The sequence below is a fragment of the Piliocolobus tephrosceles genome, chromosome 15 (genome assembly GCF_002776525.5).
Source record: "Piliocolobus tephrosceles isolate RC106 chromosome 15, ASM277652v3, whole genome shotgun sequence".
Lineage (NCBI taxonomy): Eukaryota > Metazoa > Chordata > Mammalia > Primates > Cercopithecidae > Piliocolobus > Piliocolobus tephrosceles.
This window is the reverse complement of record NC_045448.1, coordinates 21,835,666-21,861,604: the sequence shown is the minus strand read 5'-3', so window position 1 is coordinate 21,861,604 and position 25,939 is coordinate 21,835,666. Positions and strand designations below refer to the sequence as shown.

The 25,939-nt window shown below is 44.1% G+C and overlaps 2 protein-coding genes across 4 annotated transcripts in view; one reads left to right on the top strand and one right to left on the bottom strand.

The window, feature by feature from the left end:
- The window catches only part of KLHL29 (kelch like family member 29), a 163,075-nt gene extending 156,083 nt beyond the window's left edge, over positions 1-6,992 (top strand). Inside the window, exons 10-12 of the mRNA XM_023230106.1 lie at positions 1,223-1,416; positions 1,755-1,899; positions 4,835-6,992. Coding sequence (XP_023085874.1) covers positions 1,223-1,416; positions 1,755-1,899; positions 4,835-5,018 — 523 coding nt within the window. The 3' untranslated portion in view covers positions 5,019-6,992. The remainder of the gene's footprint in view (positions 1-1,222; positions 1,417-1,754; positions 1,900-4,834) is intronic.
- ATAD2B (ATPase family AAA domain containing 2B) overlaps positions 91-25,939 on the bottom strand; it is a 214,028-nt gene continuing 188,179 nt past the window's right edge. For 2 of the 3 annotated variants that reach the window (XM_023230104.2, XM_023230102.2), the window contains exon 28: positions 91-1,682. In XM_023230104.2, the coding sequence (XP_023085872.1) occupies positions 1,638-1,682 (45 nt within the window). In that variant the 3' untranslated portion in view covers positions 91-1,637. The remainder of the gene's footprint in view (positions 1,683-25,939) is intronic. The other variant, XM_023230100.2, reaches the window with a different exon arrangement.

Genomic DNA, 25,939 nt, shown 5'->3' with positions numbered 1-25,939 from the left:
TTTTTTTTTTCTTTTTTTTTTTTTTTTTTTTGGATTTTTAGTAGAGACGGTGTTTCTCCATGTTAGTCAGGGTGGTCTCAAACTCCTGACCTCAGGTGATCCGCCCACCTCGGCCTCTCAAAGTGCTGGGATTACAGGCATGAGCCACTGCGCCCGGCCCACATGGCCCTTTTTAACTAACCCCCACTTCCAGCCATTCCATACTATGGAAGCACCTTGACTGACAATGCGGTTATTTCCTGATAAACTCATTGTAAGTTGAAAATATTCTAAATCAAAAATACATCTAATACACCTGTCCTACTGAACATCATAGTTTAGCCAGCTTACCTTAAACATGCTCTGAACACTTACATTAGCCTACAGCTGGGCAAGAGCATCTAACACAAAGCCTATTTTATAATAAAATGTCAAATATCTCATGGATTTTATTGAACACTGCACGTTACATCAAAATTGCAATCGTTTTGCACCATCATAAAGTTGAAAAATCGTAAGTCGGGGACTGTCTGCACTCTAAATTCTCCCAAAATGCCACCTTTGCCTACTGCTCTCCCTTCTCCTGTAATGCTTTCCCTGTGCCCACTCAGCCCTGCTTCCCATCCACCTAGCTAGTAGCTTATTCACCCTTCAAGGCCCAGCCTGGTTATCGGCACCTCTAGGAAGCTAATATGACCTATTGGAGCTACTGGGAGCTCCCTGCCGTGTGCACCTTGGGTTTCTCACCTTCAGACCACTCAGCATCCTGCATGTAATTGTTCTTTGTGTGTTTTATTTGGCTTGCCTTCCTCATGAGGCCATAAGCACCTTGAGGGCATGAATGGTGCTTCATCCAGCACGTTTCTCCAGTTTCCAGCCCAGGGCCTAGCTATAAAGCACATGCTCAGTGCAGCATTGCCAAATGCAAGTGCAGGATTGAGCTGGATAGAGAGGAGGGGAGCACTGTGTGAGCAAAGGGGTGGAGACAGGAATTCGGCACAGAGGCTGCCACAGACAAAAATAGCCCACTGATGTTCCAGAGGAAGGCTGAGAGGGCTAATTTGGACCAGACCCTACAAGGCCTTGAGTGTCTCATCACAGTACCTCCCATTGCTGTGTGATCTCAGGCTATGCTGGCCATGCTGAGGGCGAGGAGCAGATGGTAGTCTGCTGCCCTTGCTTGTGACCTCTGCCCCGCACAAGGTCCATCTTGACCCTGGGCTCTTTTTCTCCTCTCCTGCAGGTATGACACCATCACAAACCAATGGGAGGCCGTGGCCCCTCTGCCCAAGGCAGTGCACTCTGCCGCAGCCACAGTGTGTGGTGGCAAAATCTACGTGTTTGGTGGGGTGAATGAGGCAGGCCGAGCTGCCGGTGTCCTCCAGTCTTACGTTCCTCAGACCAACACGTGGAGCTTCATCGAGTCCCCAATGATTGGTAAGAACCAGTGGTGTCCTCAGCCCAGGGCCAGGGTTGCACCCCTGCCTCGCTGATTTGTTCAGTATCCATGCCCAGAAGTCAGGCTAAGCCCAACAGCTCTGCAGACCCAGATCTAGAGGGTGGCAGGAGTTGCTGAGCCCCCAGCTCAGGTGTCTGGAGAAGGGCGAGTGAGTCAAGGCTCCAGGCTCCGCTGGGCCCCGGACCTGTCTCCAGGCCAATCAGTCACTTGTTGGAAGTCTTTCCAGCTTCCTTCCCTGGAGGGTCTGCTGGGGAAGAAAAGGAGAGGGAAGTCCGAGACAAGATGCCATGACCTGCCTGCTCTCCTCTTCTCACAGACAACAAGTACGCCCCCGCTGTCACACTCAATGGCTTCGTTTTCATCCTGGGCGGGGCTTATGCCAGAGCCACCACCATCTACGACCCTGAGAAAGGAAACATTAAGGCGGGCCCAAACATGAACCACTCTCGCCAGTTCTGCAGGTGAGGGGCTGTGGCACCTTGGTTAGGGCTGAGACGCAGGAGTGGGAGGAGGAGGGGTGTGACCACAATGATTTCCCACCATTCAGTGGCCATAACGATTCCCAGGCCCAGAGCAGTGGCCCTCCCCATCCAACCACAGGAGTGGGCGTTAGCCCAGACCAGTAGGGTGGAGCACCCAGAGCAGCCCACAGCAGCCTCTGGCCCAGGAGCCTATCCCTGGGCCTCCAGCTGACCCCAGCTCCAGCAGAAATGAACTATTTCCTGAAGGCATCAAGGCTACCCTGCTCTCAGTGAGAGGTGAGGTCTGCTTCCCCCAGGACCACCTGCCCCATCACAGATGGGAGGCAGTGCCAGGCCAGAGCTGTGTGATGCCCTACAGGGACAAGTGACTTCTTAGGGGAATACTCTGACAGCATGAATGATCCTGATGGCCTTGGGAGCTGTGCTTGGGGCTCAGAGTCCCAAAGGCTGACTGGGCAAAAGCACACACAAACCTGCCCCTGCAGACAGAGAAGGTAGAGGGCCAAGTGTGGCTCGGTCCCCAGGCTTCCTGGCCCTGTGGCAATGAGACACCAGTCCCTGCTCTTCCAACCCCATCCTTTCCTGGACTAAGAGGAATAAGGAATAAGAAGGGACCCCAAGGCCGGGCACAGTGGCTTACGTCTGTAATCCCAGCCACTTTGGGAGGCCGAGGTGGGTGGATCACTTGAGATCAGGAGTTCGAGATCAGACTGGCAACATGGTAAAACCCCGACTCTACTAAAAATACAAAAATTTGCCGAGCGTGGTGGTGTGTGCCTGTGATCCCAGCTACTCAGGAGGCTGAGGCAGGAGAATCGCTTGAACCTGGGAGGCGGAGGTTGCAGTGAGCCGAGATCATGCCACAGCACTCCAGCCTGGGTGACAGAATGAGACTCCATCTAAAAAAAGAAAAGGGGGGGCCTCAGAAACCCCATTGTCAGGACTCCCATAGCAGACACTTCCTGAAGACATCCTGTGCCTATGCAGAGGTAACTGCAGAATCTTCAGTGTGGGAATAGCATGAAGTACTTACTGAGTGCCCATTGTTTGTGGAGCATAGCTAGAAAAGATACAACCTACTACTAGCACGTCAGTGATCTTGGACACATCCCTTCCCCTCTCTGGGGAAGTTCTGTCTGTGAAACAGGCGGTTGGACCAGACAATGCTAAGCTCCTGTTGGACTGAGATTTTACAATTCCTGAGCCATACTTCCATGTCACATACCCTAATGGTGGCAATGTGCAGAGCACAGTCTGACTGCCCTGTCCACTGATGCAGACAACTGGAGCATTACGCTCCACTTGGGAGGATGCCTGCACCTCCTCTGAGACTAGAAATGAATGGGAAACGGCCAGGTGTGGTGGCTCATGCCTGTAATCCCAGCACTTTGGGAGGCTGAGGTGGACGATTCACAAGGTCAGGAGTTTGAGAACAGCCTGGCCAACATGGTGAAACCCCATCTCTAATAACAATACAAAAATTAGCTGGGGTAGTGACACATGCCTGTAATCCCAGCTACTTGGGAGGCTAAGGCAGGAGAATCGCTTGAACCCAGGAGGTGGAGGTTGCAGTGAGATTGCACCATTGCACTCCAGCCTGAGCAACAAGAGCAAAACTCCATATCAAAAAAAAAAAAACAAAAAAAAACCAAAAAAAACAGAGGCTGGGTGCGGTGGCTCATGCCTGTAATCCCAGCACTTTGGGAGGCCGAGGTGGATGGATCACAAGGTCAGGAGTTCAAGACCAGCCTGACCAACATGGTGAAACCCTGTCTCTACTAAAAATACAAAAATTAGCCAGGTGTGGTGGCAGTCACCTGTAATCCCAGCTACTCAGGAGGCTGAGGCAGGAGAATTGCTTGAACCCGGGAGGCAGAGGTTGCAGTAAGCCAAGATCGCACCACTGCACTCCAGCCTGAGTGACAGAGCATGACTCCATCTCAAAAAAAAAAAAAGAATCAGAAAGACTTAATGGCAAATGGGAGAGTTAAGCTGGGTCTTGCAAGAGAATCAGGGAATAGGTGCACCACAGAAGGAAAATATGAGGGCCCCAGATGGCATGACACTAAGGGAGAGAAGACTAGAAGCTCCAGGGTCTGGTAAGAAGTCCCTCTTTAAGACATTTCAGAAACGGGTGGAGCCTTTGAAAAGGTATGTGTCCAATGTCAGGGAATAGCCAAGAAGAAATGGCCATTAGCTAAAAGAGAGTCAGGGCCAGAAACAAGATGTGGATGTCAGTGCAAAGAGGTAGCTGAAATGCATTAAGGAAGTCAGTGCAGAGAGGGGCCAGATGCCGAGCCCACATGATGAGAGAAGCTGACTGAGACAACAGGAGCAAGCCAGTGAGTGTCACACAGGGAAGAGGTCCAGGCACAGCCATCGGTCACCCTGCAGAGCATGCTCGGCCCTTGCAATCCTGGGTGGGCAGCAGCACCAGGTCACACAGGAGCACCTTGGCAGGTGGAGCTCCCAGTCAAGTGGCTGACGTTCAATTCCAGCTGAGCTCCTTATTATTCTCTCCCCTCATTCTTGTGAGTCATGTTCCCAATTTGATTTGAGCAGTAGGAAGGCTGCGTGTGCCACACACAAGAGACTCCAGAAAGCCTCAGTGACCTGAGCTGAGTGCCTGCACAGAGATCTTTCCTCTCTGAGCCAGTTAGTCACTCTGGCGGGGCAGGGAGAGAGCGCCTTCTGCCGCTCACAGGGTGGCATAGCACAGCTTCCTGACTGGCCCTGGAGGACAGGTGTTTTTCTTATGCCAGCTCCAGTCAGAGGGCAAAGAAAGGCAGCAAGATCCCAGATGACTTTTGCAAAAGGCACAGGCAACCTACAACAGGACACGACGTTGAGAACCTATCTCCAGGGCCAAGTTGGAAGTGAAATGCCTAACTCTGTCCTTGCTTTCCCCCACCAGTGCCGTGGTGCTTGATGGCAAGATTTATGCAACTGGAGGCATTGTCAGCAGTGAGGGGCCCGCACTGGGCAACATGGAGGCCTATGAGCCCACAACCAACACATGGACCCTCCTCCCCCACATGCCCTGCCCTGTCTTCAGACACGGCTGCGTCGTGATAAAGAAATATATTCAAAGCGGCTGACATCAGCAGAAAGCCCACAATAAGACTGTGGACAAGTCTGGTGAGGCAAATGCCACGCAATGATAATTTTCCAGCAACACCAACAAGAGGCCAAGAAAACACAATCAAGGAACTCACTGCGCTCAACATGTTGAATATTCTCTACATTGAATGTAGAAAATCATCCTCGCCTTTGGGTGAAATGGAGGCACCACGCTTGGAGCCGCAGGAACCACGATCCCGCTGTGGGGCTGGCTGCCTCCTGACCAGGCGCCCGCCCTGAACAGGGGCACCCGCTCTGCCAGGTGCAATAGAGTTTCACATATTTTTCAACTGGGAGAGAGAAGCTGTTTTTTCCTTCCTGCAGAGCAAGCTTGATCCCTAAACAACCATAGATCAGTTATCTTATGACGACATTAGGCATCAGGCTCTCTTGGAATAAGATCAAAGTGTCCTTATCACTTTGATTCCTACTTTTGTTTTTTAACCAATCTACACTTTCAGTGGCCGACAGAAAACAAGGGACAATACTGTGCATCACAAGGCCTAGGAGGCTGCTGGTCCCCACCGGGGCTGAAGAGAAGCCCAGCTGCCCACGCTGAGCCAGAGGTGGCAGCCGTGGGATAGCCGGGGAGCGGGGACTGCGGTCTGTCCTTCACAGGTTTTTCTACTGTTTTTGCTGGAGAAGGACAAAGTGATTGCGCTAGCTTTCTCTTACCCAGTATGAATTATTTAGATTTCTGAGGCATTTTCTTGATAAACAAAAGGCTATTTTTAAGTACTGAGAGGAGAAGCAGGCCACAAGAGGGATAATGTTGTGGGAATTCCCAAAGCTCTTTGTAGGTAGTGCCAGAGGGGGGCTTTTGCTCTCATTTTTCTATGTGCAGAATAGAGGATCTCTCGTGGGGTGGGCGATGCCCCCATTTTATTTTTGGAAAAAGTAACTCCCAGACAGCCCCATAAAAGCTGTGCCCAAGGAAGAAGAGTCTGCTCTAGAAGGAGCCCAGTTCTGGCTCAGGACACCGGCCCAGCTCCCTCCATGAGGTCAAGCTGAGGACCCAGGCCAGTGGGAAGGCAAGGAGGGAGAATAAGCATCTATAAAGCACAGGAGACTATTTTTGATATTCATAGCTATATATTAAGGCACCTGCCGCAAGAGCTCTCAGGATGGGGACAGCCTTCTTAGTGAAGCCATGGCAGCAAGGCCTGAGGGCATGAGCAGAACCACTCTTCTTGTCACATATGAACCTGAGAAAAGGGAAGCCAGGAGGGAGGTCACACCGTGGCTCAAAAGGGAAAGGCCTTCCCGCTAGTCCTTAGCCCCTCAAACCTCACACGGTCAACAGTTTCCATTCCAGGGCAGGAATAATGCTGCTGCCACCACCGCCACCACTGCGCTGTTGAGTTGAAGTTGGTACCAAATACACATTTACCACTTTTATATCTGGGAAGTCAACTTGCCATCGTTTCATGATAACAACCATTTATAAGAGAAAAAGACAGGACATGCTTTCCATCTTTCAGTATTTGATGACACAAAATTCCAGTTATAATGCTGGGCATCAACTTCTAGCACTACAAGTGTGGCTCCCACTTGGACAAGATACCGAGCTTCGTTATGCAGTTTTTAATATTATTTATTATTTTAAAAAGTAATAAGCACAAAACTACATACATTGTATGTCATTTAAAGTATTTATGTCAAACAGGGTGCAAGTGTGAACCCAAGGACTGGAGCACAAATTCCTAACTGCCTGGGGCAGGGCTAATGTTAGCATTGGTGTGCGTCTGCCTCCAAAGGAGGTTCTAGTGGTCAGCGAGACTCAACACAGATGACATTGAAATTCCGTTTCTCTCCTCATCTATCACACTGGAGCAAAACTGGCTATTTCTGTGAATGATATACAACAGGGTTCTCTGTAATGGTATTGTACATAGTATATGTTTATTGTTAAGTTCTTGTTATATTATAATAAATATATTTATAGATCTAGACTTGGAAGCCAGCGTAATCTTTGTGTGTCATCGTCCTGCCACAGGGATGCAAAACCTGTTCTACCCCTCATACATCAGCTGTACGGGTTCTCTTATAGACTTTAGTGCAGATCTTGGTGATTAGAAAGGATAGGACTCCATATTGAGGGAAAGTTTAGAGTTGAAAAGCCAAGAAGAAAAGACAATTGAAGGTCAAAGTTGAAAGGGACTTGCAAACACGCTGGCACTGACTCTGAGGCTCTTTCTTTCATTGAAGTGCTCTTCTTATTACACCTGTGCAACTGAAAGCTTCAAAGCTGTTAGCTTCCCACTGGTATCACTCCTGTGCTGGGGACTGACTGAGAGCCACATGGCAATTCCAGCTCATGAGCCTAAGAAGAGACACAACACACTTTCTCTAGGAAGAGGAATACAGGGTGATTTCTTTTCTTTTTGTTTTTTTTTTGTTTTTGTTTTTGTTTTTTTTTTGAGATGGAGTTTCGCTCTTATTGCCCAAGCTGGAGTGCAATGGTTCGATCTCAGGCTCACCACAACCTCTGCCTCCCAGGTTCAAGCGATTTTCCTGCCTTAGCTTCCCGAGTAGCTGGAATTACAAGCCTGTGCCACCACACCCAGCTAATTTTGTATTTTTAGTAGAGACGGGGGTTTCTCCATGTTGGTCAGGGTGGTCTCGAACTCCCAACCTCAGGTGATCCGCCTGCCTCGGCCTCCCAAAGTGCTGGGATTACAGGCATGAGCCACTGTGCCCAGCCAGGGTGATTTCTATCCTATCCTAAAATCCAGTCAGGGGGCCTCACTGCCTTCTTCAGTCATGGCTGGGGCTGCTCTCTAGGCTGCTGTATAGACCTACCTTGCTATGCTAAGGACTCCATGCCAGGCTCCCCAGGAAGAAAAGGTAGAGCGCCAGCTGGGAGCACCCATCCTCTGGCAAGGAAAGTAGTTTAGATTTCACAGATTCGCAGAAGGCAGACTGGCCAGCTTTGTCATCCCTGTGAAGAGCCTCACACCACTAATCCACAAATCTCACCAAGACTAAGGGTCTCCTTGCCAAAAAAAAAACAATCAGAAGGCGGTGGTCAGGGTAGGTGAGAGAGGGAGATGTTGAGAGAACTTGGCCGAGGCGTTATGATGAGTGGACCATACTCTTGTCAAATAAATATTTGCAGTGATACCTTCAGTCCTAAAGGATGGAGAATATCTAGAGGATGCCAGTCATGAAGAGCTGAAATTATAACTTGAGACAAAAATCAAGCAATCGTCCTGTTAACTCCTTTCCTGTCTACCTCATTTCCCTAAATCAAGAGAAACACATTCTCTGAGTCTATGAAGACTCTGTGTATTTCAGACTTAACTCAGGGATGGGGGGTGGGTGAATAAACTGCATTTTGCCATAAAAGCCACATATGGGCCGGGCGCGGTGGCTCAAGCCTGTAATCCCAGCACTTTGGGAGGCCGAGACGGGCGGATCACGAAGTCAGGAGATCGAGACCATCCTGGCTAATATGGTGAAACCCCGTCTCTACTAAAAAATACAAAAAACTAGCCGGGCGTGGTGGCGGGCGCCTGTAGTCCCAGCTACTCGGGAGGCTGAGGCAGGAGAATGGCGTAAACCTGGGAGGCGGAGCTTGCAGTGAGCTGAGATCCGGCCACTGCACTCCAGACTGGGAGACAGAGCCAGACTCTGTCTCCAAAAAAAAAAAAAAAGCCATGTATGTCCACTATATCAGGAGTCTGTGAGAAAAGGAGGGTCCAGGTGCAACCATCAGAGCTGACGTGGATAGTGAAAAAGTTCACTGTGGCGGCCACAAACAGGACATGGTTCACATTATGCATGTGTATGATTTTTTTAAAACCCATAGCCAAAATAAGAAGAGAACAGTCAGGAAAAATATTTGCAGTCTGTATGACAAAGGATTTGTATCTTTATTAAAGAACCCATGTAATTCAATAAGAAAAGGCTAAGTGATTCCAACAGTTGAAGAGAACAGGTCTTAAACAGACCTAACAAAGAAGAAACGTTGCCAGTAAACATACAACAAAAAAGCTCAACAATGGTAGTTGTTAAATAATGAAAATCATAACAATGAGGTAGTAACATCTTTTAGCTACTAGATTAGCTCCCCAAAACTCAGACAAATGAGGGGGAGAGAGACTCCAAGTGCTCATGAGGAGCTGTGAACCCCGTGAGCAGTGAAGGGTTCTGTCAACCAAAACAGCACTTTTAGAGAGCAATGAGGCAGCGGCCAGGTATCAGGAGCCACAGGAGTATTCACACCTGACCTGGTGAATCCACTCTGAGCATCCATGAGGAAATCATAAAACTATGAGAAAAGTCATACACAGCTACCCTCCATATCCACAGGTTCCCCATCCAGATTCAACCAACCATGCATGGAAAAAATTGGGGGGCAAAAAACCAATACAGAATAATACAAATGAGAAAACAGTACAGTGTAACAACCATCTACATTGCCTTTCCGTTGTATTAGGTATTATAAGAAATCTATAGATGATTTAACGTACACTGAGGATGTGCAGAGGTTATATGCTAATACTACCCCATTTAATATCAGGGTCTTGAGCATCCAGGCTTTTGGTATCCCTGGGGGTCCAGGAACCAATCCCCTGTGGATGCTGAGGGATAACTGTCATAATAACTTGCTCTCATTTATTGACACTAACAACATGCGCAACACTGTGCTAAGCACTGGCAGCATGAAGTCTTCACAGTTCCGTGAGACAGGTAATACTAAAGACATGCCACCATATGGAAAACACTTAGAAAAGGGAAAACAATGTATATTTTTATATGATTGTGGGTATGTGATAGATGTATATAAAGATATATAAGATATACATCTAAAGATAGGTAAGATATGTATATTTTTAATGACCAGATTTGCAGTCAGGAAAAAAACTACTAGTTGTATTCATGGAACTGTGGGCAATTTTTCTTCTTTCTTGTCCAGAATTTCTATAATGACATTATTTTTATAATAAAGACATATATTTTAAAAAATGGCTAGTGAGGGACAGAGAGTAATCTTTCCCCAGAATTTATTTTCTTTATTTCTTTTTTTTTTTTTTTGTGAGGCGGAGTCTCGCTCTGTCGCCCAAGCTGGAGTACAATGGCATGATCTTGGCTCACTGCAACCTCCGCCTCCCGGGTTCAAGCGATTCTCCTGCCTCAGCCTCCCACGTTTACAAGCCCCTGCCACCACGTCCGGCTAATATTTGTATTTTTAGTAGAGATGGGGGTTTTATCATGTTGGCCAGACTGGTCTGGAACTCCTGACCTCAGGTGATTCACCCACCTCACAATCCCAAAATGCTGGGATTACAGGAGTGAGCCACTGCGTCTGGCCCTTTCCCCAGAATTTCAGTCTGAGATTCTCTTTTGTGAAGATCATCTCCTATTTTGGGTACCACAAGCAATGGAGAAGTTGGAGAGGGTTCACTATCAAGTAGCAAAGAGAATTACAAATAAAAAATATGCTGCTATGTATTTGTGCTAAAACTCTGGAATGGGTTATTAAGATCCCTGTATGTCTCCTCTAATTGAACTTTAATGTATGTATATAACATAATTACACACATTAACTCATTCTATCCTCTCAACTACCCTAAAAGGCACAGGGCCTCTTCACCCTTTAAGAAGAGGAAATAGTCTCAGAAAAGTGGCTTGCCCGGTTATAGTTAGGCCGTGCCCCAAGTGCTCTATGTACACTGTTGAGTTTCATGCTCATTACAGTCTTGCACAGGATGGTCATCCCCACTGCAGGCGTGAGGCTGCAGAGCCCTGAGACCTTAAGCAGAGAACAGGTTTACAGCCTTTCAGCCTTCAAACCCAGCTCAGTGAGACTCCAGGAGCTCACGCTACACAGCCCCTCCAAGTCTGCCTGGAGTTTTTAAGGCACAATCCTCCTCCCTAAGCTACCTCAAAAATCCGTAATAAGAAAACAGAGAACTCTGTGAATGGGATAGACATTCAGCTCTGTTAAAAGTCCTCTTTATAAGTGCTTTTAAAAACACCTGGTAAGAGTCTCAGCAACATAATGAAGGCTTTGGCTTTAAACAGAAAACCTGGGACTGAGGTAAGGAAAGAGTCCACTCACTGAGATGTCAGACCATCCACTGCCGCCTCATTAGAAACTCCTGCTGTAGCCTGCACTGTGTGATGGACTCTCAAAGAGTTCCTTACATTCTTGTGGAACCACAACCCTAGCCTGGGAGACCAGAGGAGAGGAAAGAACAGCGTGACCACAGCAGCCTTGGTCCCAAAGGGAATATCATGACTTTGGCATCCAAGGATACAGAAAGTTTTCCCAGCTGGATCAAGGAGCTGAATAACATAAGGACTCAACTCCAAGAAGCCTGCTGTTTTCATACAATGGTAAAAAGACTGAGATGTGCTGTTGGGAGGAGACACAGAGGAATCCCATGGATCTCTTTACAAAAAAAAATAAGACTCCAAGAATGTGTGTTTACCATCCAAACTTGCCATGCATACGCTCTGCTGCCCACTCTGGAACATATGCAGGTCATTTGGGTGTGTTTCCTCCTAGAAAATGAGCACAGCCTTTGAGTGGCTCATACTAGGTCGGTAAGACTGCCTTCTCCACCTCCCACCGTGGGCCGCCTCACCCTGGTGCGCAGTGCCAGCCAGATTACCCCAACTCCATTGGCGACAGCACATGAAAAAGTATAAGCAAGTGTGCTGCTATAGCCAGCCCTGCAGTCTACAGATGACTGAAGAAGTATTAGGTTTGTGCACAAGTAATGGCAGTTTTTGCCATAACAAGTTAAAGGGTTTTCATTCACTCTGTGTACAGAATTCCTTCATTCTCGGTGAAGCTGGCCACTGCTCAAATGCAAACCTGGGCACCAGAGGACCCATGAGCACTGTCTCCTTAGGGTGTTAGCCCTGGGACTTTACATTCCTGTGAGTACAAATCAGTCACTGATGCTCTTCAATTCACCCCCTAAATTCTCCAGTCCCTTTCTATCACCACTGCCTTATTTTTAAACCCTTATCACTTCTTGCCCTAATTGTTGCTATAACCCCTTTTTTATGGATTTTTTTTAAGTAACAGCTTTATTGACATATAATTCACATACCATACACTTCACCCTTTTAAAGTGGTTTTTCAGTATATTCACTAATTGAGCAACAATAACTACTAATTGCAGAACACTTTCATTACCCCAAAAGAAACCGGTACCCATTAGCATACTCCCCATTCTCCCTCACCCCTAACCCTAAACAACCACTAATGTACTTTCTGTCTCTGTGGATTTTCCATTGCGAACGTTTCATAAAAATGGAATCATACAATACTTGGCCTTGTGTTTCTGGCGGCTTTCACTTAACAAAGTGTTCTCAAGGTTCATCCATACTGGAGCATATGTCAGCATTTCATTCTTTTATGGCTCCATACTATTCCACTATACAGATACACACAATGGATATATACAAAAATGAATACATTTTGTTTATCCATTCATCGGTTATTGAACATTTGGGTTATTTCTACATTTTGGGTATTACTAATAATGCTGCTACGAACAGTGATATACAAGGTTTTGAGATTAAATAAATTTGGGAAATGCTGGGTTTATCAAGGTTAAATAGGTTTTTTTTACTGCAGATTTCTCAGAATCAAAAACAGACTAACAGTCACTCTAACTTTACTAAACTGGATACAAAAGGCAGAGTTTTCCCAATGTATCTGGCCATTATCCCCAACCCCAAGTTTTCTTCTCTTCTAAATTATGACACAAGCTCAAATAATCATATGGAATTCTGAGGTCAACACATTCTGCCCTCATTCCTGAAAGAAGCAAAACAGAAAGTAATTGTAATCTTGTGAAGACTCAGAAGCAAATTCTAATTTAGAATTCTCAAAATATTTCTTAAGAAAAATTGATACAGGGTCCAGGCACAGTGGCTCACACCTATAATCCCAGCACTTTGGGAGGTCAAGGCAGGTGAATCACTTGAGATCAGGAGTTCAAGAAGAGCTTGGCCAACATGGTGAAACCCTGTCTCTACTAAAAATGCAAAAATTAGCCAGGCGTGGTGGGACATGCTTGTAATCCCAGCTACTCAGGAGGCTGAGGCAGGAGAATCACTTAAACCCAGGAGGCGGAGGCTACAGTGAGCCAAGATTGCACCACTGCACTCCAGCCTGAGTGACAGAGCAAGACTCTGTCTCAAAAATGTTTCATAGGAATCATCTGTCCAGAAGACTTCAGTCTCTCTCTACTCATACTGTAATATTTTTAATTGAAAAAATTCCAATATACACACCTACAATAACTACTCTACATGTAAACTAAAACACCCAACCCACATATCCAATGACAGCTGCAAAAGTGTGACCTGACAATTTCTGGAAAAGGCTCTTAGATATTTTATATTTTGTTAATTTTGAATAACATGACAATCTTTTTAAGTCACCTGCAGCAAAGAATAGAGAAATCAGTCATTTGTCCCACCTATATTTAAGCATTGAAAACTTTTACGTTAACTCCAGTATTATCATTAAAATATCATATTAAAGGCCAGGCATGGTGGCTTACGCCTGTAATCCCAGCACTTTGGGAGGCCAAAATGGGCATATCACGAGGTCAGGAGATCGAGACCATCCTGGCTGACATGGTGAAACCCCATCTCTACTAAAAATACAAAAAATTAGCCTGGCGTGGTGGTGGGTGCCTGTAGTCCCAGCTACTCAAGAGGCTGAGGCAGGAGAATGGCATGAACCCAGAAGGCGGAGCTTGCAGTGAGCCGAGATCACACCAGTGCACTCCAGCCTGGGTGACAGAGTGAGACTTTGTCTCAAAAAAAAAAAAATCATATTAAAGCATAAAAATTTTTTAAATATTTGTCTTTAGATTAACATTGGTATTAATAGACAGCCAAAGTAGGGTTGATTTTCTGTTTCTGTGGTTAAACACTGAAGTTCAAACAATGTGGAAATTAGTGTAAAGAAACATTCCAAAGATCTGTAACTGATTTTTTACAGTGTGATAGACAATTACTCCTTTCTTTGCTCCATTTTGAACATAATCTGTTAAATTTCTTTATTAAAGTATGATAAACTACAGAGCTGACAGCTTACTGATGTTTCCATTAAATATGTGACATAAGTTGAGACTCCCCACCACAAATAGCCTTTATTTCAGTAACATACTAAGTATAATGTCACTGCGGATTGTCACATTTCTTTCTAAAGGGATGTTCTGTTTGCAAAGTCTTGTTAAAATACTTTGCACTCATTAGAAGGCTAAAATAGAAATTTGTAATTAATTTCCAACACTTTCTCAAGAAACATTCAGCTATAAGAGTAACCATACACAATGTTTAGAAAGACTATTATCTCATATCAAAATTAACTTTGCTTTGTTGCCACAGTGAAAATGTTAGAAAAGCTCTGTGCTCTATGTAGATACCATATTATAGACATATGACTAGGGCTGTTTATGTATTTTCAGGAATACTTGCAAAGTTTCTTGAGTCTATGATCTTCTTTGTGGCTCTTAAACTGCTGTGATGATACACAGCAAGGTTTACTGATTTACCATTTGCTGAGAAATTGGAAATTCCAGGGCATCTAATAATTTACAGAGATCAGGTATATTAGCCTGCACCTAACGTGGGACCTTTCGTTGTTGTTGCTGTTGTTGTTACCCACGAAATCTCTGGCAGGCCTCCATCCAGCAAGTTCACAAGGTCTACGACTACATTTGCTCTTTAGTTTCATTAGAGACATTCAGTTTCTTGATCCTTTCCATTCCCTCCGAATTTAGCAGCCCCACCCTGGTTTCACTTCCCAAGAATGGAATTCTTCTCCCCCAAATTATCTGACTTTCCTAACATTGTCGTCTTTCTGTTGGATAAACAAGACAAAACTTCAATACTAACTTAATTCAACTTTCAGCCTCTTCTGATGTTTCATTTGGGGTGACAGTTGCAAGCAGGGGGAAAAGCCCATATTCACACAGACCGGTGCTGGTGCCACTATGAATACATGGCCCCCACCCCCAACTGTGCCCTCACCTTACTCTCAGATAGCTCTCTTTCCTATTTCCATCAGTGACTGTGCTAATCTTCACTTCTCTCCTGTGAGTTTCCTACCTAGAACCTGTGCTTGGCAGAAGAACACACCTTTTCACCAAAATAACTTAGGAGGATGGAGGCAGTGGCCACGCAGTGTTTTTAATCATCCAGAATTGCCCATTAAAAACAGAGAAACCAGGATGAAAAAGACTCCTGGACAACATCGAAAACAAAATTAAATAGTAAAGATTCCCTGAACTCCAAATCCCAAGTGAGTAGGAACACGCCACTGATACCTATGAGACTCTGTGGTACACCTGTGTGAGGAAGAAAGTAGAGAAAAGTAATTGGCATGGAATGGAACTGAGAACCTAACAGGGACTCACGGGAATGCTCAGGGGCCACGCTGAGGAGGGCAGCGGGCAGTGAGAGGAGCTTTGTGCCCCAGCACTCAGGGTAGTGCAAGGGTTCCATGGCAAGGATGAGCCTTGTGATCCTCAAAACTAACCAGCCCAAGCCTTCTTCCAGGACAGAGCCTAGATTAAGGAAAAACTACCAGGGAGAGAATCTGAATTGAACAGCATGGGGACAAAAGAAACAAAGAAAAAAGAGGTCCAAATAGAAGGAGGCGAGGGGAGCAAAGTGAGATTTCAGAAAGTCAGCAGTCATGTATTTCAACACTTCACAAAAATAACAGGAGAGAGAGCTCCAGAGCCTTGAAATCCAGGCTTCCTTCTAAAAGTTCAAGAAACATAATTCCATGTAAAAATAAGCAACAAAAGGATTGAGAGGAAATACTATATAAATATAAGAAAAGACTTCAAAAGGAGAAGGCTACCCCATAGGCAATAAAAGCACCACAGAAAGACATGGCTACAAAAGAAAATGATAACCTAGTATCTTCAACACAAGCAAAAGGGCATATGACAATAATATAGGAAATGAAAGAACAATATAACCCCAAAATTGGAAAAACTCACAAATGAAGTAAAATAGCTCAGGGAGAATTAGCAAAAAAATATTTTAGAAATGCAGGCTAAACTAGAAAGGACACAACAGTGAATAAAAAACAAATAATGCCTTAAGACAAACAGAAGGGGAGAAAGAAGGGCAGGAAACATTTTTAAGTAACAAAGAAATGAAGAAACTTCTGGTTCTGGTTAAGATGTTATAGGTACATTCTACTGCATCTTTCCCATTGATTACAGCTAAAAATCTTGAACAGAAGATAGAAAACAATTATTAATGGGCTCTGAGAAATTTCTTTTTAAAAAGCCAATAAACTGGGTAGGAAAATGAAGTCAAAGAATGACCCACATGGTGGTGACTTCCCTGGGTTTGCCTTTTACTCCTTATCTCCTAGTTTATTCTCTAGGGCAGCCAGAACCCCAGAAGAAAAACACTCTCTCATTAGACTCTCCAGACCCAGACCCAGGTGAGCCCTAGGAAAGCATTAACCTCCTCACAGCAGCAGTGGCCATGATAGCAGAAGTATCCCTAAGAGTTCTTGTCTCTCTGGCCAAACCACGAGGAAAGGGGTCTCGTAGGAGCCTGAGAGTCAGAGGAAGATCATAGAGAGTAAGGAGCTGGAGAAAGAGGTCCTTTCAATTATGACACAAAATCCTGAGCTGCACATGTGTAGAACTGACCAGGACCAAGACGGAAAAGGCTGTGAGATCTGAACTATGACGTAAAGTTCTTAGACTTACCCCTGCGTGGTGCACATGGAGAATTGTATTAGTTTACTAGGATTGCTATAAAAAAAAATCACTGCAAACTTAGTGGCTTTAAGACAACAAATTTAGTATCTTACGATTTCGGAGGTCAGAAGTCTAAAATGGGACTTAGGAGCTAAAACCAAGGTGTTGGCAGACCTGTGTTCTGGAGGCTCTAGGGAAGAATCCACTTGCCTTTTCTAACTTCCAGAGGCTGCGTGCACTCCATGGTTCCTGGCCCCTTCTTCCATCGTCAGATCACATCACGCCAACCTCTGCTTTGGCCATCACATCTCCGTTTCCTGATTCTCCTGTCTCTCTCCTATGAGGATGCTTGTAATTACACTGGGTCCACACACTAATCCACAATAATCTCCCATCTTAAGATCCTTTATCACATCTGCAAAGTCCCCTTTACCACTAAGACAACATATTCACAGATTCTGGGGATTCGGCCATGGACACTTTTGGGGAACCATTATTCAGCCTAACACAGAGATTGAACATAAAGGCACTACACAGCTTTGGAAACTAAACTGACAATGGAAACAGAGCCCACAGGAACTAGGCCAGGACTTTTGGTCTGAACCTAGCCGTGTTGACTGCTAAAACAAAAAAGGTCAGCCTTCTCCCCAAGACTGTAACAGGGCCCAGAACAGCATAAAGAATATTCAAAATGTTCAGGACACAATCCAAAATGACTTGACATGCAAGGAACTAGGAATCCATGAAACAACCCTCAAGAGGAAAAGCAATCAACAAAGCCAACCACAAGACTGCTCAGATGCTGAAATAATTAAAAACTTTAAAAGAAATTCTCAGCTCCAAAATGGCAGCATAGAAGCAAGCCTGTTTCACTTTCCCCACTCCATCCAGAAAACCAAAAACAAATATACACTGCCAAGACCATCACCAGAAATATCCCAGAACTCATATATGAAAATGAGACAGTTCCCAGGGTTGCAGAGAAGGGAAAAAACTCCAAGCAGATGGTAAGAGGATAGGACTTCCACATCCATGACACCCTTTCCCCCATTCTGCCTGGCACCAAAGCATGTGGAAAACTTCCCCCCAACTCACTGTTTCTACACCAGGAAAAGTGAAATTAAGGTAGACAACCAGCTTCCCCACCATCCTGGGTTCCTGGCAGGAGTCCTGTCCTTATCTTAACCTACAGAATGCATCACAAGTACCTACAGGGAGAAATATCCCTGAGGACTGGCAGAGACAAAGTGGGAAGGCAGGACATCCCCAGCCCTGGAAACTGCTCTGTAACTCTGTCAAATGAGACACCAAAGCAAATGTCTGTTAAGCAGTGCCATGCTGTAGGATGTCCCCTGGGCATGAGTTCTTAGCCAACCTTCCCACACGTCCTGGATATCCCCTTTAGGACCTCCCTCATTTGAAAGGGCAGCTCTCTAATCATTTACTCGGGCTGAGGTAAACCTGGGCTTAAGGTGCTACCAAAAGCCAGAAAGGAGGCAGTGACCTAGCAGCAAAAAAACCTCTGAGCTCAGGAGCAAGATGACTGACTAGAGATATCTGGCATTCATTCTTCCCACAAGAAAGAGCAAAAATAACAAATAAACAGCTAAGAATTGACTGGAGTGTCAAAGGGAGAGTGCTGGAGTACAACAGGGGAGTGTAGACCTACCTATGGTGATCAAAAGTCCAGGAGGGCAGGCCAGGCATGGTGGCTCACGCCTGTAATCCCAACACTTTGGGAGGCTGAGGCGGGTGGATCAGCTGAGGTCAGGAGTTTGAGACCAGCCCAGCCAACATAGTGAAACCCCATTCCTATTAAAAGTACAAAAATTAGCTGGACATGATGGCACATGCCTGTAATCTCAGCTATTCAGGAGGCTGAAGCAGGAGAATCACTTGAACCCAGGAGACAGACATTGCAAGATCTCTGTAAGAGACTGCCCCACTGCACTCCAGCCTAGGCGACACAGTAAGACTCTGTCTCAAAAAAAAAAAAAAAAAAACAAGTTAAGAGGGCAGCATGGAGGCACCCAGTGTCTGCAGCCCTGTCTCCCATGCCCAAATCAGATCTGCCTGGAGTCAGGAGGGATTTCCCATCACAGGGAAAAGGTAAGCAGAAGATCCCCATCAATCCCACTGCCACTGCTGATGCCTACAGTCCTTAGAAAAAGAGAATCCCACGGTCTCCCAGTTTGGAGAGCTTCCAGGAATTCATCCAGTTGCATTGCCCCGGATTAGGAACACAAAGTGTGCCCTCCATACCCCCAACCCCACCCGCTGTGAGCCAAGCTACTGCAGCACTCTACCATCTTGAGACCAGAGCCACCTCTGAAGTGCACCCTCCTCTGCAGGCCAGTAGCCACTGCACCTCTCCAGTACCAGGGCTCCATCTTCATTCCACCAATCCCACACTGGTGGCTGAACAACACATTCCAGCAGCATAAAGCCCCAGCATCAGCTGTAACATTGGTCCTGCACAATAGGAAACTGACTCCCACCACCCTCATTTCCAGCCAGAGGAACAGTGTGGGAATCCTGCCCAGGGTGAACATGCTCTTGAGCCAGCCAAACTGCTACGTGCCCTACCCCTCTAGCCTCCAAGCAACTGACATACTTCTAGGCCAGAAGAGCAGCTAAACTTTTAGCCTGCACCCAGGGCCAATGTAATAGCCCTGAGGTGCCCCACCCCATGCAGACAAGTCCTTGACCTGCTTAATGGCCCTAAGCCCACAATCAGAACATGACAAGCAGCTCCACAGATTACCCCTGGCAGAAATGACCCCAGCCCAGCTAAGCAGCTATGTGCCCATACCCAGAACTGTGAAACAGCTCCACAGGCTGCTCCTGGAGGTTAAGCCCCAAGGCCAGCCAAGTAGCTGTGCACCAATGTTCCTGGCCTAAGAAACAGCCCAATGGGTCAACCCCTGCAGACACGTCCCCAGGCCAGCTGAACCTGTGTGCCTGTGTACCTACATCCCAGGCCTAAGAAACAGACCCATGAGCGGCCGCAGGCAGACATACCCCCAGGTCAGCCAAGCAGCTGTGCAACCATATCCTACCATATCCTAGACCTGAGAAGCATCCCTCTGGGCCACCACCCACTAGATACACTCCAGGCCAACCAAGCAGCTATATGCCCACACGCTAAGCCAGAGAAACAGTCCCACGGGCCACACTCAGCAGATATGTCTCCAGGCCAACTGAGCAGTCATGCAGCTGTGTCCCAAGCCTGAAAAACAGCTTTGTGGGCCTGCCCCCAGGCCAGCCAAGTGACCAACAACAGGGAGTCTGGCCCCAAGCTGGCTGAGCCACCATGTGCACACACACACCCTCAATCTGAGAAACAGGCTGGTAAGCCCATCCCTGGTAAGACTGAGCCACTATTGCCACAAACTCTCTCGGCCTAGGCCACTGAGAAATTTGCAAACACCACTAGTGTGGATTGCAGCTGAAGAAGCTATATGGAGACTACACTACTGTGTCCATCTAGAACCAAGGCCAAGGACCCTCACCAAACTGATAAGAACCCATTCATACAAATAAATCTTTCCCTGTGAAACCTACTCCATAAAATTGGAAGAGGCAACTTGTCCACCAGATCCATAGAAATCAGCATAAGAACACATCAACCATGAAAATGCAAGGACACATGTAACCTCCAAAGAAAACAATAATTCTACAGGAACAGACCCCAATTATAAGGAAGTATATACATATGAAATGCCAGAAAAAGAATTCAAAATAATCTTAAGGAAACTCAGTGAGATACAAGAAAATAAAGACAGATAACAAAATCAGAAAAACAATTCATTATTTGAATGAGAAGTTTAATAAAGAGGTAGTTAACACAAAGAACCAAACAGAAATCCTAGAGCTGAAGATTTCAGTGAATGAAAAAATACAACTGAGAGCTTTAACAACAAACTAGACCAAGCAGAATTTCTGAACTTGAAGACAGGTCTTTTGAAATAACACAGACAAAATAAATAATAATAAAGAACAAAAAAGAATGAAGATTTATAGGACACCATTAAGCAAACAAATATTCATATTAAGGGCATTCCAGGAGATGAAAAGGGAAAAGTTGAGTAAAATGTATTTAATGAAATAATAGCAGAAAACTTCCCAAGTCTTGGGAGAAAGATGGACATTTAGACTCAGGAAGCTCAAAGAATCTCAAACAGATTCAACGCAAACAGGTCCTCACCAAGACACATTATAATAAAATTGACAAAAGTTAAAAAAGAAAAAATTTTTAAAAGCGGCAAGAGAAAACTGTCAAGTCACAAATAAGGGAATCTCCATTAGACTAACAGCAGATTTCTTAGAAGAAACCTTACAGGCTTTGCAAACTACTCATCTGACAGGGGATTAATATCTACAACATACAAGGAACTGAAATACCTTAACAGGAAAAAGACAAACTATCTGATTTTAAAATGGGCAAACAGCCAGGCGCAGTGGCTCACGCCTGTAATCCCAGCACTTTGGGAGGCTGAGGTGGGTGGATCATGAGGTCAGGAGATCGAGACCATCCTGGCTAACACAGTGAAACCTCGTCTCTACTAAAAATACAAAAAATTAGCCGGGTATGGTGGCAGGCGCCTGTAGTCCCAGCTACTTGGGAGGCTGAGGCAGGAGAATGGCGTGAACCCGGGAGGCAGAGCTTGCAGTGAGCTGAGACCATGCCACTGCACTCCAGCCTGGGCAACAGAGTGAGACTCCATCCCAAAAAAAAAAAAAAAAAAGTGCAAATAGCCAGGTACAGTGGCTCACATCTGTAATCTCATCACTTTGGGAGGCCAAGGTGGGAGGATCAGGTGAGCCCAGGAGTTTGAGACAAGCCTGGGCAACATAGTGAAACCCCACCTCTACAAAAAGTACAAAAAATTAGCCAGACATGGTGGCATGTACCTAGAGTCCCAGCTCCCCAGATGGGAGAATCACCTGAGGTCAGGAAGCTGAGACTGTGGTGAGCTATGACTGCACCACTGCATTTCAGCCTGGGTGACAGAGTGAGAGATCCTGTCTCAACCAAAAAACAACAACAACAACAAACAAAAGAGAAGAAGAGAAAGGAAAGGAACAGGAGGGAATGGGAGGAGAGGGGAAGGAAAGGGCAGAAGGACAGGGAGGGGAGGGGCAGGGAGAGGAGAGGCAGGGAGAGGAGAGGCAGGGAGAGGAGAGGCAGGGAGAGGAGGAAAAGGAGGAAGGAGGGAAGGAGGAAGGAGGGAAGGAGGAAGGAGGGAAGGAGAAAGGGAGGGAGGGAGGGAAAGAAGGGAAGGAAGAAAGGGAGGAAAAGAGGCAGGGAGGGAGGGAGGGAATCTAAACAGATGTTTTTCAAAAGAACACATACAAATGGCCAACAAATATATGAAAAAATGCTCAACATCCCTAATCCTCAGGAAAATACAAATCAAAACCACAGTGAGGATGTAGAGAAAAGGGAATTCTTATACACCATTGGTGGGAATGCAAACTAGTACAGTCACAATGGAGAATAGTATGGAGGGTCCTCACTGAAAATGAATTACCATATGATCCAGGAATCCCACTACTGGGAATTTACCCAAAGGAAAGGAAATCATTATATTGGAAAGACATCTGCACTCCCATATTTACTGCAGCACTATTGACAATAACCAAGATACAGAATCAGATACAGAATCAATCCAAGTGTCCAACAACAGATGAACAAATAAAGAAAATGTGGTATATACACACCATGGAATATTATTCAGCCATAATAAAGAATGAAATCCTGCCATTTGCAGCAACATGGATGGAATTTGGAATTTGAGGACATTATGTTAAGTGAAGTAAGCCAGGAATAGAAAGGTAAACACCACATATTCTCCTGTATCTGTGGAAGTTAAAAAAAAAAAAGTTTATCTCATGAAAACGAAAAGTAGAATAGCAGATACTACAGACTAGGAAGGGTAGAGGGAAGGGAGGAATAGGGAGAGATTTGTTAAGGATTCAAAAATCACAGCTAGATAGGAGGAACAGGTTCTAGTGTTCTATACCAGTTCAGGATGACTATATAGTTAACAATAATATATAGTTTCAAATAGCTAGAAGAATATTGAATGTTCCCAACACAAAAAAAGATAAACGTTTGATATGCTGAATATATTAATTATCCTGATCTGATCACCATACATTGTATGTGTTGAAACATCCCCATGTATCCAATGAATATGTACAATTATTGCCAATTTAAAATAAATAAATAAATAAAAAATAAAAGTAAAAATAAAATTCTGTATTCTGAATAACAGAGAAAGATGCATATATTTTTTAAATTGAAAAGAGCCTCAGAGACCTGCAAGACAATACTGAAAGGTCTAACATTCATGTCACTGAAATCACAACAGGAAAGGAGAAAGATATTGGTACAGACAGAGGATTTAAAGAAATGATTACTGAAAACTTCCCAAACTTGGTAGAATATATTAACTTATAGATTTACAAAGATCAGCAAATCCCAAACAGGTTAAATTCAAAGAAATCTATGCCTAGATACATCATAATCAAGTGGCTGAATATCAAGACAGAAAAAAAAAATCTTTAAAAGCAGCCAGAGAAAAACAATGCATTATGTATAAATCATAATTCAAATGACTGTGAATTTCTCATTAGAAACCATGAAGGCTAGAAGGCCATGAAATAACATTTTAAAGTGCTGACAGGGCAGAACTGTCAACCCAGAATTCTAGGTCCAGTGAACATATTATTCAGAAATAAAGGCAAAATAAAGAAATTCTCAAATGAAGGAAAACTAAGAATTTGTCACTACTAGACCTTCTCCAAAAGAAATGCTAAAGGAAATTCTTTAGGTGGAAGGAGAATAAAACCTGGACTTCAGCAACAAAGGAAGAGCAACACAAACAATAAATGTCTGTGTAAATATAACAGATTATGTCTTACCCTTTAAGTTCTTAAAAATATTTGTGGCTATTGGAAGCAAAAATTATAACCTTGTCTAGTAGAGTTTTCAATGTATGTAAATGTAATTCATATGTCAATTATAACATATGGCTGGAAGATTTCCACATATTACTTAAGGTAGAAAAATATTAATTTTAGGTACACTGTGAAAAGTTAGGTATGTATATTGTAAGCCCCAGAGAAACCCCTAAAAGCTATATGAAGAAATATAGCCAAAAAGTCAATAAAGAAATAAAAGGAAATACTAAAACTCTAAATAATTTGAAAGAATCCAGAGGAATAAGAAACAAATGAGACAAACAGAAAACCTACAATACAATGGTAGAGTTAAATCCAAACACATAAATAATTACATTAAATGTAAACATGTAAACCACCTAACAACCATTAGGATGGCTGCTATATCAAACACACACACAAACAAACCCCCAGAAAATAAGTATCAGTGAGATTATGGAGAAATTAGAACCTTGTGCACTGCTGGTGGGAAAGTAAAATGATACAGCTGCTATGGGAAACAGCATGACAATTCCTTAAAAAAATAAAATGGGAGTGACACTACACACACACACCCAAAAAAACTAAAAATGGAAATACTCTATGATCCATAAAAACGGAATTCCATTTCTGGGATATACACACAAAAGAAATGAAAGTGGGTACTTCACACTCATGCACACTCATGTTATATTTGTATACTCAACGTTCATAGCATTATTTGCAACAGCCAAAAACTGGAAGCAACCCGAGCATCCATCAAAGGATGAGTGGATAAACAAAATTTGTTATATGTAGCTGACTCTTCCACAACATGAGGTTTAAGGGTACTGACTCGTGTGTAGTCAAAAAATCTATGTGTAACTTTTGACTCCCCCAAAACTTAACTACTAATAGCCTGCTGTTGACTGATAGCCTTACTGATAACATAAAGAGTTGATTAGTACATTTTGTGTGTTAATATGTGAATATACTGTATTCTTACAATAAAGTGAGCTAGAGAAAAGAAAGTACTATTAAGAAAATGATAATGAAGAGAAAATGTATTTACTTTTCATTAGCTGAAGTATCATCCTTGTCATCTTCATGTTGAGCAGGCTGAGGGTGAGAGGCAGGAGGAAGGGGTTGGTCTTGCTGTTTCAGGGGTGGCAGTGGTGAAAGAAACTCCACATAATAAGTGGAAATGCATGATTCAAACTCGTTCAAGGGTCAACTATACATAAAATGAAATATTATTCAACCTTAAAAAGGAAGGAAATTCTGACATGTGCTACAACATAGATGAAACCTAAGGACACTATGCTAAATTAAATAAGCCGGACACAAAAGGAAAAATACTACCTGAGTCCACTTATATGAAGGTCAAATGAAGAGTTTTTGTGTAATGAGTACAAAGCTTCAGTTTTATAAGATGAAAAGTGTTTCGGAGATGGATGCTGCTGATGGCTGCACAACAATGTGAATGTCCTTAATGCCACTGAACTATACACTTAAAAATGGTTAAGATGGTAAATTTTATGCTATGTGTATTTTACCAAAAACTTTAAAAAATACATTAAATGTAAATTATCTAAACACCAATTAAAAAGCAGATTGTTAGATTAGATTCAAAAAAAAGAAGATCAAGGTTTCTTTCTAAAAGCAATCTACTTGAAATACAATAATATAGATAAGCTAAAAAGTAAAAAGTAAAAGTAAAATGATGAAGACTGCAAAGAGAATGAAAAGACAAGCCCCAGACCGGCAGAAAATATCTGCAAAATACTTATGTGATAAAAAGACTAATATCCAAAACAAAGAACTCTAAAAACTCAACAAATGCCACAATTTAAAAATAGGCAAAAGATCTAACCAGACACCTTACCATCCACAGACAGCAAGTAAGCATATGAGAACATGCTCAATATCATATGTCATTAGAGAATTACAAATTAAAACAACAAAACACTACTTCACACCTATTAGAATAGCCAAAATCCAAACCACACATAGCACCAACTGCTGATGAGAATATGGGACAAACGAGAACACTGTTGGTGGGAATGCAAAATGGCACAGCAACTTTGTAAGGCAGTTTGACTCTTACAAAACTAAACCTACCCTTTCCAAATAACCCAGCAATCATGATGATACTTGAGTTGAAAACATGCCCACAAAAAAAAAAACCTGCACCTGTGTAGCAGCTTTATTCATAATTGACAAAACCTGGAAACAACCAAGATATGCTTCAACAGGTG